Source organism: Balearica regulorum, chromosome 7, assembly GCF_011004875.1.
Source record: "Balearica regulorum gibbericeps isolate bBalReg1 chromosome 7, bBalReg1.pri, whole genome shotgun sequence".
Classification (NCBI taxonomy): domain Eukaryota; kingdom Metazoa; phylum Chordata; class Aves; order Gruiformes; family Gruidae; genus Balearica; species Balearica regulorum.
In genome coordinates this window covers 6,841,050-6,855,526 of record NC_046190.1, presented here as the reverse complement: position 1 = coordinate 6,855,526, position 14,477 = coordinate 6,841,050, and the positions used below count along the sequence as shown (strand labels likewise).

At 41.2% G+C, this 14,477-nt stretch overlaps 1 protein-coding gene and 1 long non-coding RNA gene across 2 annotated transcripts; one reads left to right on the top strand and one right to left on the bottom strand.

Annotated features, from left to right (window-relative positions):
• Window positions 1-1,721: 1,721 nt before the first annotated feature.
• On the bottom strand, window positions 1,722-14,477 carry SFXN4 (sideroflexin 4). Its single transcript, XM_075757798.1, has 14 exons — window positions 14,262-14,477; window positions 14,097-14,162; window positions 12,224-12,298; window positions 11,254-11,280; window positions 11,089-11,143; window positions 10,255-10,280; window positions 8,778-8,828; window positions 8,628-8,693; window positions 8,443-8,511; window positions 7,084-7,174; window positions 5,354-5,469; window positions 4,284-4,369; window positions 3,311-3,425; window positions 1,722-2,113 (listed from the first exon to the last, which is right to left on the bottom strand). The coding sequence occupies exons 1-14, from the start codon at window positions 14,298-14,300 to the stop codon at window positions 2,036-2,038; spliced, it is 960 nt and encodes a 319-aa protein (XP_075613913.1). The 5' UTR covers window positions 14,301-14,477; the 3' UTR covers window positions 1,722-2,035.
• Window positions 2,034-8,511, top strand: LOC142602552 (uncharacterized). The gene is made up of 3 exons (XR_012836296.1): window positions 2,034-2,155; window positions 3,634-3,711; window positions 8,223-8,511. It is a non-coding gene; the product is annotated as an uncharacterized LOC142602552 (long non-coding RNA).

Below are 14,477 nucleotides of genomic sequence, written 5' to 3'. Positions count from 1 at the left end.
TACCTTTAAAAATTCACTACAGCCCTCCAGTGGAGTAGTACAAATTCTGTGCCACTCTGAGGTTTGGCCATGTACAGACCGTATCCATACTGTCTTCCTGGAGCAGCTTCACAGCATGCTCCCCTCAAGTTACAGGTCCTTAGGACGGGCTACTACTCCCCTGTCCTCTTTCCTTCCCTGCCCCTTCCGTGCTGTAAGTTGTTAAAAAAGGCAGAACTTGCACAAGAAACTAAACTCAACCCCCTACTTCCTGCTTTTGTTCAGTGCCAAAAGCGCAGCAGGAACTGTTTTCCTGCTATTTTTCCTTACATTACTCTATATTGCCGTCTTCCTGTAGGGATGGAGTGGATTGGGACACCACTGCTTCCCTACACCCTGAAAAGAAATCTAATCCTCCAGCCATAGGAGAGTGGTGACCTGGGTATTGTGCGTTAAGGAAGTTAAATTATGGCAGACTTTGGAAGCTGTACTTGTAAAATTATTTCTGTGAAAGTGATAATTACATTATTTAGTGCATACTTATCCTTGTGACACACAGCCTTAGCAGCACCTCATGTAACATCTTCAGTGATGTTAGAGCCGTGTCTCCTATGACCCCTGCCTATGGTTATGACAACCACAGCATCTCCTATCACAGTTCTAGAGCTTCTTCCTATCTTGTTCCCCCAGGAGAAGGTCTGGTCTGCATTTTGTGGCACATCAGCCAACTGCATGAAAGCAGCTGTACTGGGCCACACCAAAGATCTATTTGGCCAGACGTCATATCCCAGTGGCCACCAAAATGCAGACACGAGAGTGACAGCAGGCAAATAAGCTATCTATCCATTCCACGCTCCAGCAGTATAGAGCTTTTGAACTTTTTTTTACTGGTGTAGTTTCCATGAATTTGGTACCCTTCAATGGATTACCTTTGATGGAAATGCCCATTCTCTTAAATTCATGTGAGTTCTTAGTATCCATAATGCCCTTTGGTAAGAACCTCAAAGTTCAACTACATGTTGAGCCATCTGCCACTACCCCTAATTCCACTCCTAGTGTTGACAGCCAGCTCATAGCCCAGCCGTGAAGCTGGATCATCCCCTCTGCCAAGCTCATTACTTTTCACTTATGTATTTAATTCACCTGTTTTTACATCCAGTGTTGTAAGCTCTTTCTGGAACTCTTCAGACAGCCCTGGTCCCCTGAATAATTTCGTACAATCAGCAAAATTTATCACTGCGCTGATCAGCAGGCTAAGCCTTATGCCACATCTCAAAAGACAGCTTTTTTTCTTTGGATAAACACCATCAACCTGCAAAAGTGGGGATTCCTCATTGTCCACCACAAGGTCAGAAAGCCACAGGACTTCCTGGTGGCTTCAGTGTAAAAACCAAGTTCTAAAGCTCCAGGAACATCAGGCCTCACAACTCCTTCAAGGATGTCAAGAAAGCCAGGAGTCACTTTGTAGCAAAGTTTGACACCCATTTCCTGACCATTTCTTAACTAAATTTCACGAATATTATATTGCCATCCGAGCTGCATTGTCTCATATCATTTTAATGGCTACCTCGCTCATGTCTCATCCTTGAAATGAGTGTTACTAAAAACAACCAGACATACAAAGTTCTGAAAGGAACCAGCTTGACTTCACCCAAAGGACTAACAATGTTAATGCCTTTACCAGCTGTGTTCCTGGAAAGCAGTATGTCAAAAGCCACAGCAACAGCAGCAGCAGAACAAGCTTTTGTATTCAGTAGTCTTTTAATTAAGAAATCAATCACAGAGGAAGCATACAGAACACAGTCTGTGACAAATGCTGTGTTATAGTGCTTTCTGGTACAGTATCATTTACAGCATTAAGTTACGTGTACATACCTGCCTGTGGGCTGGGGCTTGCAAAATCATTTTGCAAAGTCTGCTTCTTTATAGACCACACACCAAATCCAGTACATACGCTACCATAAATTCATGATTGGTCACATATGCCAGTTGAATTTGTTGATGCGTTCAGAATTTACTTCAATCAGAGCACACATTTATATACTAAAACCAATCTCTAAATTCCCCTATTGTAGAATAACTCCGTTTCTTCTGTAGAAGATACAATTTCCGGTTCGAGGTCTGCTCGCTTTATCTGCAATGTATAGAAAAAGGGAATCAACACCAGCATATCCTGGTAACTATATGTTAAGTCATCTTTACTGCACTGAACTTTGCACAAATTGAAATACTATATACAGAAGCAAGACTGTATGGGATTTGGGGGTCTATTTGGGGGCTTGTGGGATTTTTTTGCTTTTGGGGCTTTATTTTGCTTCTCTGACATTTTCTACATGCACACACATAAAGGAAGAAATTTGTTTTACTTAAAATTAGAGGTACTCCTGAGATCTAAAGAGAGAATTAGTGACGTTCTCTCCATTCACTGTAGAATCATAGAATTTTAGGCTGGAAAAGACCTTTAAGATCATCGAGTCCAACTGTAAATATATTTGGGTGACTCACCCAGGAGAACTTCTGCTGTGAGCTAAGCAATTAGGAAGCTCAAAGGGAACCAACAGCCACACTCTCAGTACATAATTTCTCACAAGTCCCCTCATTTATGTTCAGTTTACCCTTGTTGCCATAAGAAATTAAGAAATTAAAAACAACAACAAAAAAGAGATTACAATGCCAAAAAGTTTAGGCAAATAATAGAAACCACTGAAAATTGCAAGAGCCCAGTCTGTGATTTTCTGAGAATATTCACATGGTGCTGATAAGGGAGAGGAAATACAGTAAAAAGGAACCCCAGGTTCCTCTCTCACTTGGCCTTCTCCTAAGGTTCAAGGGCTACATCCTCCATTTAAGCCCTGCCAGGAAGGCATGCTTTCCCATGGAACAGATCACACTTCACAGTAAGGCAGGGTGAAGAGATGTTGCATATGAGCTGGTTTACCTCTCCGATGAGCTCGTGCTGACTTTGCATGAAAGAAAAAAAATTCTTATCTACATCCTTCCTTTCTCCAGCAGGACTGAAAACAGTGCTGGAAGGGCCTTGGTTTTAATCTTTAAGACAGCTCTCCTGACCTTGCTTGCTTCAGACTGTTGTGAAAATGTGATAAATCTACATTGAAAAGTGTACATATAAATAACACACAATGCAACATAGACCTAGAAAGATCTGTAAGCCTCTGCCTAGTACATGGGCCTTCACAAGCAGCCTCTCCACTGCCCCATTTTAGATGCACAGTCACATTAATCCTGTTGATTTTTTTCTATGTGGCCATAGTTCTAGAATAACTATTTAATGTAACGATAATCCTAAATCAATTCCTATGAAAGGACTTACCTCCCCACACTGTGGGAACATACTAAGTGAAACTGGTAGCATCCCTGCGAGTACGGATGTAATCATAAGCATTCTCACTGAAGCCAAAGCACGTGGAGTTTTTGCAAATTTTGCTCTGTCCAAGACAACGAAAAAGTCAGTCAGTCGGTTTGGGCTCAAAAAATAATCTGACAGTGAGACAAAGAGTACTAGCTACCGTTTTAGTGGTTGAAATTGCACTGAAATTAGTAATATAGGCTTATGAATCCTAAAGATGTTTCCTTACTTTATTTCCTATATTTTTTCTCCTAACCTCCTGTTCTTTCCCTTTGTTTTGTATTTAGCTGCAGCATTTTCCAGGGCCAGATTGTCAATACAAGATTAAGGAAAGCAGCAAGATGAAAGTGACCAAAGAAGAGAAGGTGAATTAGTGCTTTAAAGCATCTTGGTTCTTTGACTTAAGATTTTTCTTGCATTACCCTTTTTCCTTTCAGCTTCAGTTCCTCTTGGCAGTCCTACTTTGCCTTGTGCAAAACTTTATTACTTAATATATATTTAAAATTTTATCTTACATCTGTATTTATGTCTTCTGGTAACAGAGGTCTCTTAAGCTAAAAAAGGGGATAGGGAATTGATTTAGGCAATACCAAATTACATGACATAGATGATCCCTACCTGTAGTATTTACATGACACAGATAAAACAGCCTGTCAGGAGAGCACAAACATGTTTCCTGCATCGGAGCAAAGAGGAAACCCTCATAGTTTTACACAGCCTCCTGCAAACCCCTCAAAGCATGGATGCAGACATAATCAGATTCAGTTATTTATCTAAATGAATCACAGCAGCTGAACAGAAACTTCCCAGATAATCACTTCTACCAAGGCAAGTAATACTGCAAACCCAGGAAAAAATTGGCAAGTGGGAACAGCCAGACTAAAACCCAGAGTACACACTGACCAGGCACCCCCAGCCCCCCTGCAGTACCTCCTACCTTTCCACAAAGTGCATAAGCACAGATGGCAGGAAGAATGTTGTCCCAAACAAAACTGCTCTCGATAATGCTGTTTCTTTAACGGCCTCCAGGGAGAGACAAAAATAAATGTTATTAAAGCAGTGCTCTGTGCAGCTTCAAATACCTCATGCTTCCGTGAGCACTTTTTTGGCTAATACTCTGGAGTTTCAAGCAACAGTAAATGAGGGATAAAAACATTTGTTAGAGGAATTATTTCCTAAATGGAAACCTGACTTCTACAAGTGGCAAATATTCCACTTGTGACTAAGAAATTCCTTCAAAGGGAGGTGATACTATTGATGCCACATCAAGTTTTCCTGCACAATAATAATTTTGCTTAGACTTGCTTTTTTAAGTTGTGCTGAACTTCTTCCAAATGGTTATAACTTCTGGGCATCCTAACTATCCTGTGTCAAATTTGAAATTCCCTCTCCAGCTGTCCACAAATCTTTATGCTCATCTACCTGTTTCTTCCTATCTGGACAGCAGCACAGAAAGGGAGAGTCACTGATAGCACATAAAATATAATTCCTTGCTCTAGTTCCTGTGCCAGGCTCTACAGTGGATGTTGATGAGCAAGGCAAGGAGCAAATACAGAGTCAGCTTGGTCAGGAGCTGGAGCCCAAGCATAAAATGTAGCTGCACACTGTAGATTAGGGCATTACCCTTTGGGAGGCACAGCCTTTAAGTAATATTCCCACTACAGACGGTGAATGTGATATATACAATACAGGGCTTTCCTCTGAGGTGTCCCATCAGAAGGTCCAAGAGTCCGGTCTCCTTCCGAGATGTCCAGGGAATGCAGAAATGCCTGTGCTAATGTCTCTGTGGCTCAACTCTGGCACTCAGTATATTGGTCTGGGGAGACTGCCAACCCTTGAAGATACAAGGGTTGTGGAACCTGGTTGCAGAGACCTACCCAAAGATTCAGCACCTGAGCTGGGATTCCTCATTTCAATATATCCAACTCTGTCTACTCTCAGCATCACATTCAGCTCTTAGCAGGGAACGAAAGCCAAATCAAGAGAGGTCTCCACCCCCTTGCCTACCTTCTCACCAGCCTTCTGTGACACTCCTACAACCTTGCCATTCCTGTCCATCACTTCAATCCCATTCTCAAATTCTGGGCTTCTCACCACCACCACAGTAAATGCACTCATCAAGCCTGCAGAATTAAAGAGGATTTTGCTTTAAAAGATCCCAAAGGGCTATCTCAATAGTAATATTCAGAATTATGTGCATTTTACGTTTCCAGTTCAACAGTTCACAACTGAATAAGCTGGCAGCTTAAGAAGAGACTGCCCCATAACAATCTACTTGGGATCTTAATTTTTGTATCAGAAGCTTGAGCAGGATTTTAAGGCCCCAATCCTAAAAGGTGCTTTATCAGTATGGACTCAGAGCTTTCGATCACTGCCATCCAGCTCAAACCAAAAGTACTTTGTTCTTAAGAGAAAGGGGAGAGATTTGTGTTATGGATAGGTTTTGTACTGGTCAGCGCAAAATCCAGCACAAAAGATGCTGAAGGGAACAGACTTTAAGTAAAGGCTGCATCCCTGATTTGAAAGGGAGGGTGCTAGGTGAACACTGGCTCTAGTATGTTCCATTATGGCCCTTGTCTGCCCAGCCGGGTGTCTGTCACAAGTGGCAGTGCTTCCGCTGCATCCTAGGTGAGAATGTTTCGGTCTCCTCCAGCCCCAGCTTTACGAGGTACCTGGAAACACCCATCCCACAGCCAGTCTCTGAAAACACAAGCACTGGCACTTAAAAAGACCGTATCAAATGGCAGTTAGTAATCTAGCTGGTTTTCTCTTTTCTAGGCCAAGGTCTAGGCATAACAGTGCATAGTCTGGCAAACTGACCTTGCTTGAAATAGTAGATTTCTCTTTTTATTAGTTTTTGGCAGGGCTGTTCAATAAAGACACCAGTGTAACAGAGGACACTTTTCATGCTGGATTAATCAATTACCCTCAGGTTTCTCTATACCTTTAAGAAAATGGAAGCACATTTTAACACCTGCTCCAAGGGAAACAAGTCAGAAAGGTCTAATGCAGATCCTTGGAAAGATCCACAGAACTTGGAAGAGAGGAGATGACATATGTTTTAATTTTACCAGTTTCCCCCTAGGAAGGGCCGAAAATTTCTTTAGTGGCATTAGAAAAATAGTGAATGACATCAAATAGTTAAACTTGTCCTGGTGCAACTTTACCATGTCAGTAGAGCCACTCCAGTAATGAACCAAGTCCCACTACCTTGCAAGGATAATAATACTCATAACAACCCTCACTTTCTACACTGTCAGCAGTTACGTAGCCAGCAGCAGCCCCAACCCGAGTGAGGAACTATGTCAGTGCACACGCAGAGCTATGTCGCACTCTGGTGTCATGTATGTGCCACACCAGGTCACGTCAGTTCCAGTCCTACCACCCTTCTGATCCGTCCTGACAGTTTCGGGTGTATTGCACAAGCCAAAGAAAAATGCCGACTGCATCCCTGGATATCTTTGGAGAAATAGTAGCATGTCATGCATACAAAGGTCAGAAGAGTGCTCTGCAGCTCTAAAACTAAAAATCAGCAAGCATCAAATAGAGGTAAGCTACACTGTCAGTGAGCGTTAACTCTCACACAGAAAGGACAGTACCCAGCAAAGGCAGTCAGAGAGGGCAGCTAGAAAACAGTCAGACCACATCTGTGCAAAGGCAAGAGAATTCTACAGTCAGATGGGGGCAGCAAATGGGCCTCAGATCAGCTGCATGATGTACAGTTTCTTTATACTCACCAAGAAGAGGAGCAGGTAGAAGTTTTTTGACGACTAGTTGCGTCAATGGACTCTTTAATGTGTATCGATTCATGAAGACAAAAGGAAGAGCCTAAGGTATTGGGAGGGAACAGGCACCTTCCATTAAAAAAAGTGCAGTATTCCAGTATGTGCAATAGTTTAAGAAAATAAATCTGTGACTTAGTACATCATTAACATCTATAAAAATAAACAAATGCCTTGGTTTAACATTCCAACAAAATACCTATGTTCTCTAGTTACTGAAGGTATTTGTAATCACTCTTTTAGATAAGAATACAAAATACTATGATAAAAAAATTAAATGTTATTATGTATAGGACAATAGCAGCAAGAATACAAAGACAGAAAAAGGAAAACAATTACTTCTGACTAACATTCCTTGGACATCTGTCCAACTGCCTTGTAACACATACTACTCTCTCCCCCAAACAGGACACCTGGTGCACTTGTGCATTTGTTCCCGTTTCGCTGCAGTTTCTATATTCCCATAACACATTTGCAGGAAGTTTCATTTAGGAATAAATGGCCAGGACACCAGCTAGCGCTCAGGATCTCCCTTGGAGGACAAAGGAGAAGAACTCCCACATTCACCCATGGGCACAGCTGCCTCCTCAGATCCCTGTGAAGTCCTGAGCACTGCTGGCCCAACTGTTTTGCCTAGTGGACAGAGGTGAAAGTGCACTTAGCAAAAGCCTGAATAGCCATAATTTTCTGCCAGAAGGCTTATAAAAATCACTGTTTAGAGTGAAGAGTAAGCAAATGCATAATAGAGGCATATGCACTTGCAGTAAGTGCCATAAGGATGCCAGAGCTCATTCTGATGTAGCAAACTCTGGAAACCACAAATTTCTATTCTGACACTGAGCTAGCTAGGTAGCCCTCGGCTACCTAGCCCTCCTGGAAGGCTAATTAGCCTGCATTCAGTGCAGTATCTTCATGGCTGCGCTGCTTCTGAGATCTGGGCTAACTCTATCCAGTACAGATGTCTGCAGATTTCACCACTTTTTTAGAGCTAGACAGATCTCTTCCACAGTACCACATGAAAAAATCAACTATAGCAACCCAGTGAGTTATTCTGTGTTTGTAAACCTATCACCATCCATTTTCTTATCTTGCAGAATAACAAAGAAGAGGACAGAAGAGGAAGCATCAGAGGAAGCCAAGCAAGGTATTGGCTGACAAATGATGGGGAAAATTCTTATTCTCAGCAGTTCTGGGGAAAGACATCAGAGTAGGGCAGTAAAGCACAATCCTGAAGGATATCTGGCAGTGTGATTATCTCAGCACCTACTCCTCAGTAGAGCTTATCAGGAAAGCAATCATTGAGCAAATACATACACCAATACACGCTGCATAGGAAATGGCTCCCAAGCCGTAGAAGATCTGCTTTTGTTGAACTGAGTACTCCTAAGGAGGACAGAAGAAAATAGTACATTAAGTCCTTTTGAAAAATACTTGTAACTCATGTTCAAAATGGTCTTGTACAATTATGATGATTTAAAAAAAATAAAATCAACACATACTTCAGCCTTTGTGGTACCATTTCCATTTAATAGGGTGAATCCTGTGGTGTATGTGTGAAACACGAACTGCAGAAAGGAGAGATTATAAGCAAAAATGAATTTGGTACTGAGACTAGAAGACTTGTAAATTAGAAACAAAGAGGCAATTACCTGATAAAAAAAATTGTGCTTTGCCTGCAGCTGAAGTGATGAAACAATAACCTACAAGGAAAACCCCCCCAAAAAAGTAAGTTTGATAAATTGAGGAAGTTTTGGCTAGAGCACAAAGATAACTGCTATGTTACTATTTGCAGCAGTGTCAAAGGCTCCAGACAGCATCCAAAGCCATTTGCATTTATTCTAGGTTAACTCACTTTCTTGCCACAGATCTAACATATTCACTTTTTCTATCCAATATAAAAACACAGAGACACAGTGATTAAAACACTGTGTGCAAGAATATTTGAGCAAGATGCTTTCTTACCTAAAATAATAAATGCATTTGTACCTGTGAAGCTTAAATAGATGCAAATAAAATAACTAAGATAATAAAAATGTAATTAAAGTGAATGAGAAAGGGTCAGATTGTTTTGACTAGTGGTGAAATAAATACTAGATCTAACTGATCTAAGATCAAAGATTTTAGGAGTTACTTTCCAACTCCTTCTCAAATTCAGACAGTGAATAAGTTCTGTTTTAACAAACCACAGCCTTTCTTGACGTCTGATCTACCAAGCTCAAGGTGTGGAGTACTCTCAAAGAAGAGAGTCAATCAAGATAAGGCAAATATTGAGTAAGAGGAGAGCAGGGAATGTCCAAAGCCTCAGAGGAGGATCATGTAATTCATGTAATATTAGCGGGTCAACTACCTTTATTATTAATGCTAGTGCTGCATCTAACCACATCTATGAAAGAGCATTAAGCTGTAAATACCAAAGAGAAATATTTCTGTTAATTCTATTACTGTTCTTAATGAATTTAATAGTCATCATGACTTTCATTATACATTCTAGCAGAGCCATGTAAGTTCATGCTGTAGTCTCTCTGTAATGACGTATCTCAGTTTGCATACTCATACGCCAAAACCAAAGGCAAGCACATCTGAATGAACAAACATGCATATAATTACAGCTACAAATTTTATGAAACAAAACAGTGCAATTTTGAGCATTGTAACAAGAGTTTATTTTTAAATCTTTTGTAATTTCTTGACAACACCATTTCTTACTTGCAAATGCGCAATCTACGTAAGAAAAAATTAATATTCTGGGACTGAAACACAGAACACAAGGCTCTAACTCCTTCCTACCACAGTTTCAGGTTTTTTGAGGTTAAACAGACCAAAACCAAGCCTTGCTCTCAAAGCCTAGCAAATTTCACCTTGCATCAGAAAGCTGACCTTCACACACAAACTATCTCTTTGAATGCTGCTGAAGAAAGGTAGCTAACAGGTTTGGACTTCCAATGATATTCCTTAAGGGCTCCATTTCTTGATTCCTCAGCAGTTCCCATAAAATAGATGTCTTTTTAAAAACTTGTGCTGAAAATACAACTAAGAAGCCTAAAACTTTCTGTTCCTTCCCTCCAACTCCTGGCTTTGGAAAAATGTAAGCCCTGTGGTACACTAGCATCTTTCATGATTACTCACCAATGGAAGAGATATGGGCAGGAAGGCTAAAAAGAAAGAAAACTTAATTTCAGAAAAAATAACTGCTGAGTCTAGATTTTGAGCAGAAAATTCCCCTAACTTCCCCCCCTCTAGTTTCAGCTCTAAGTAAAACATTAACCCACAAAAACCCCACCATCACCATGGACTTCAATTCTAACCTTTGTCTCTCACTCCCCATTAAAGAAGCCAGAACATCTGGTCACAGCTTATAGCCAAAAGAAACCCTTGTGAACGCCACTCAACATGGCTACTCAGAAACTATGTAACTGAGTTTTAAACAGAAATTGCTTCTCCGCACTCTATTAAAAAAAAGAGACAGGTGGCAACAAAGGCTGCCACAGCTGTGAGTGGTTATAGGAGGTAATCAGTAAATAGCCTAAGCATGGTTATATCTGATTAATGACCTGTGCTGTCTTGGCTTCCTAAACATCGCCCCAAGCAGACTTTATCTGCTACAACAGCAAGTAAATTCAGACGGTAGCCACATCCATCAAGTGAAAACTTAGCTTATAGTAGACTGTTTCACGTGTGGAGGGGTTTGGGAACTCATTCTGTAGTGACAAAAAAACCAGAGACCAGTCAGACTATTTCCACCTAGCTGAGCAGATGAACTGTGGGAAAAATTCCTCAAAACAACTGTAGGAATAAATAAATCTTCAACAGACATGACAATGCAACTATCAGAACTAAGAGTCTACTTGTTTTTCTCTATGGAGAAGAATATCTATATAGTATCACAGGGGCTATTTATTATGAGCTATTCCCCTTTGATGCTTCAGTCACATACACAAAACTTCTCTTAAGGGAACTTACCTGGAGGTCTAAACAAAACAGGAGTTATCTTGTCTGTATCAGGATGTACACTGGACTTAAAAGAAAAAAAAAAAAAGGACAAAAGTCAAATTAGACCACCTTTGCCATACTTGAATAAGAAAGAAAAAAGAAAAAAAAAGATTTCTAAATATTTTGTAAACTTACCAGGCTTAGCAGGAAGGCTTGCTTTGTCTAAACAATTTGAAAGTTAGGTTAGTAATCAAGTTTCAGAAGAGACTGGGTAAAATCTTTTTTCTAAATTTATTATATTCTTTTCCCAATAACTTACTTTTATACTGAATGCCATATATGTATACACCCCTTTAATTATTTTTTCCCTAAAATCTCTCTATGTATACTCCTTGTTGAATATAACCTACTTACATTCCATGTGCTGTGTAACAGCACCAAAGTACACATTATGGCAAAACAGAAAGTGAATTTTTAAAAGTTAAGCTAGTAGGTATTTTAAACCAGAAAACAATTCTTAAATATGGCTAAAAGCCTAAACACTTATATTAAGACTTCAGCTTTTCTGGAATCACAGAATTTTTTATTTCTCCTTTCAGACTTTGACACACAAGGTACTAAACGCCACATGGGAAGAGTCAAGCCCAGAGTGAATCACGACTCCTCCTAAGGAAGCAAGGGCTCAGCACTACTTTCCAGCAATTCCATGAGTAGGTTTCCCACCCAAGTACTGCTACTGCTTATTGTATGAGATGTGAAACCAAACCAACTTGTCCTCTATATGATGATGCAACATCAAAGATTCAAAGTGAGCTCAGTAAGCATGTTACATATTTATCACCTCCCTGTATCATGCCAACTGAGGGTAGACAGGCTTAAAGCTATGATTCCCAGAGTGATCTGAGAGCATCTTTTAAACTCAGCAATATGAAACACAACCTAGCATTCTTCAGGATATTAATACTGCAATTCAGCATCAGTAGTCATGCAAAAAAATTCCTACCGGATACATAGATTAGAAAAATCTCTGTAGTAATGAGTTTTTCTTGTGTTATCCCTTGTAGCTGAACCTCAGTATTCTGTCTGCTAGATCTTATACTAATATCAACTATTTCAGCCATGAAAAAAGACACCTCTAGTTTTCAAAAACTGTGCTCCAAAATACCTGATCATTCTGTATGGGCTCACTTAGTGTCCTCCCGCTGTTTTCTAATAATAACCTGGCTCTTCTTATTTCATCCTACATTTGAGAAAAAAACCAAACCAATCAGAAAAAAATAACTCGGATTTCAATTCTACAGTGCAATATATCAGTTATAAGACAAATTAAATACAAACCTAGAATATCAGGTTAATGCACCTGTCCTTCACCAAAGGAGTTAAAGCAAGAACACACCTCGACACGCAACTAATTCACAGTCACAAAAACTTTTAGATTATTCAGGCCCCCTTGGTCCCTTTAAGTATCAATCCTTCAACTCATTACACAAATGCACCTGAACTTTAAGCATATGAAAAACCTCACTGAAATCAAGAGCGTTATTCTTGTACTTAAAAGTTATCCATGTGTGCTGGCAAATTCAAAGATTTGCCACCAAAGCAACCATCTGATATTCCCACAGGCACCCAGATGACTATTTTAAAATGAAATTCCAAACCAGTCTTTTACAATTACTAGAATCAAGTCACAACATCACTAAATGTTCATACATGTTCACAAATACATGATCAAGTTTTGGATTGTACACTTTTCCTTTTAACTTGGCTTAAGCTTTTCATTACAGAAAACAGGTACACTTAAACGAAGAGAACAAAGCTATAACCTCATGTAGTTACCCACAGTCTGCATGAAAAGCTGCCCCTTTTAGGAGAATTTATGAGATGATTTGACTTTTCTTCAACAAGCACATCTCTAATTGCAACAGTGTATTCTAATTCAAGGAGGTGTGAACTAATCCCAGATCTCCAAATCCCTGAATATACTATAAAATTTCTTCTTGGCATTTACATATATATAACATACATTTACTAAATTACAGTATTAGTACATGTAAAGGAACTTTCCCTAAAAAAAAAGGATAACAAAAATTCCTTTAACATATCGATCAGCCAGCCATCTCTCATACAACGTGCTGTGCTTTGTCCTCTGTCACCCCTGACAAAACTATACAGAAGTGGATCAACAGAAAAACACATCTTTGATGGAAGTTTGCTGTCACGACAATCTAGAAGCTAGACTGTATGGCTGACAATGTGTTTAGTGTCATACTTTTCATAATTATTGTTAAAATTGTAATAATCATTCTCTGGTATAAAAAGGCCCTACAAATCAGGTGCGTTCCCTCTCAGGGAAGGACTGATTCTCCTCCAAGTGGCTACACAGAAAGAGCTTCATGACCTTCAGATTAAGCGGCACCGCAAGGATGGGTATGTGGATTAGCCAGCAGAGATTTTGGGTGTCTGTGATGCAGTTCAGCAAACCTGTCTTCTCCAAAGCTGCGACAGCTCCCCACCATGACTCCTCCAGCAGCAGGTGTATTTAAGAACAGCACACCCAGCTACTCGCTTCATCTCTCTCGTCTTCGGGGGGTTTCCTGACTCTTAATTGGGCTAATTCAACTGTTGGCACAGCAGGCATGGTCTAAAGAGGTCCGATGAAATGGTAGTGTCCAGAAATATCATTTTGTTTATTTAACTGTGTATCGAAATGCACGCACGTATGTTTGTATTTCTTATATATGTATACGTATGTATTTTTTTTCTTCTCAGAAGCCCCATAACGAGATCATTTTACACCTTAGCAAAGTCAAAGCTCATAAAGTCGATCACTCATTTTCCTCCGACCAGACACGTTTCGGAGCAGGACCGAAGGAGCACCGAGCTGCTGGGCGCCGCTGTCCCGCAGAGCCCCGGCTCCCGGGGGCGACATCCCGGCGCCAAGAGCCGGGGGACGAGTCCCCTCCTGCGGCCCGGGCCCCGAAACACCCGTCCCTCCTGTCACGGCTTGGAATTAAACCAGGCCCGGCCGCAGTACTCACGGAGGATTTCAGGAGCAGCAGGGGATCCAAGACGTCCATCCAGAGAAGAAACCTCTGGAAAAAAGACTGACGGAGACACGTTTCAGAGAGACGAGACGTTATTTCGGAGGCAGTCCGCGCTCTCCCGCCCAGCCCCGGCGCCTCCGGCTCCCCGCAGCCCCTCACCTGGCCCTCCGTCCTCCAGAACCGCAGGTTGGCGTCCATGGAGCCGCGGCACCGGAAAGGCGCTGCCGGGGGACGGTCCGTTTGATGCACGGTCCGCCCGGGCACGGTGCCGCCGAGCCGGGATCCCACCCGCCCGGTCGGGCCTCCCGCGGGGTAGGCTGGGCGCCTGGGCCGCCTTCCCGCCCTAGGCGCGGGCCGGGCCCTGAGGCGGAGGAA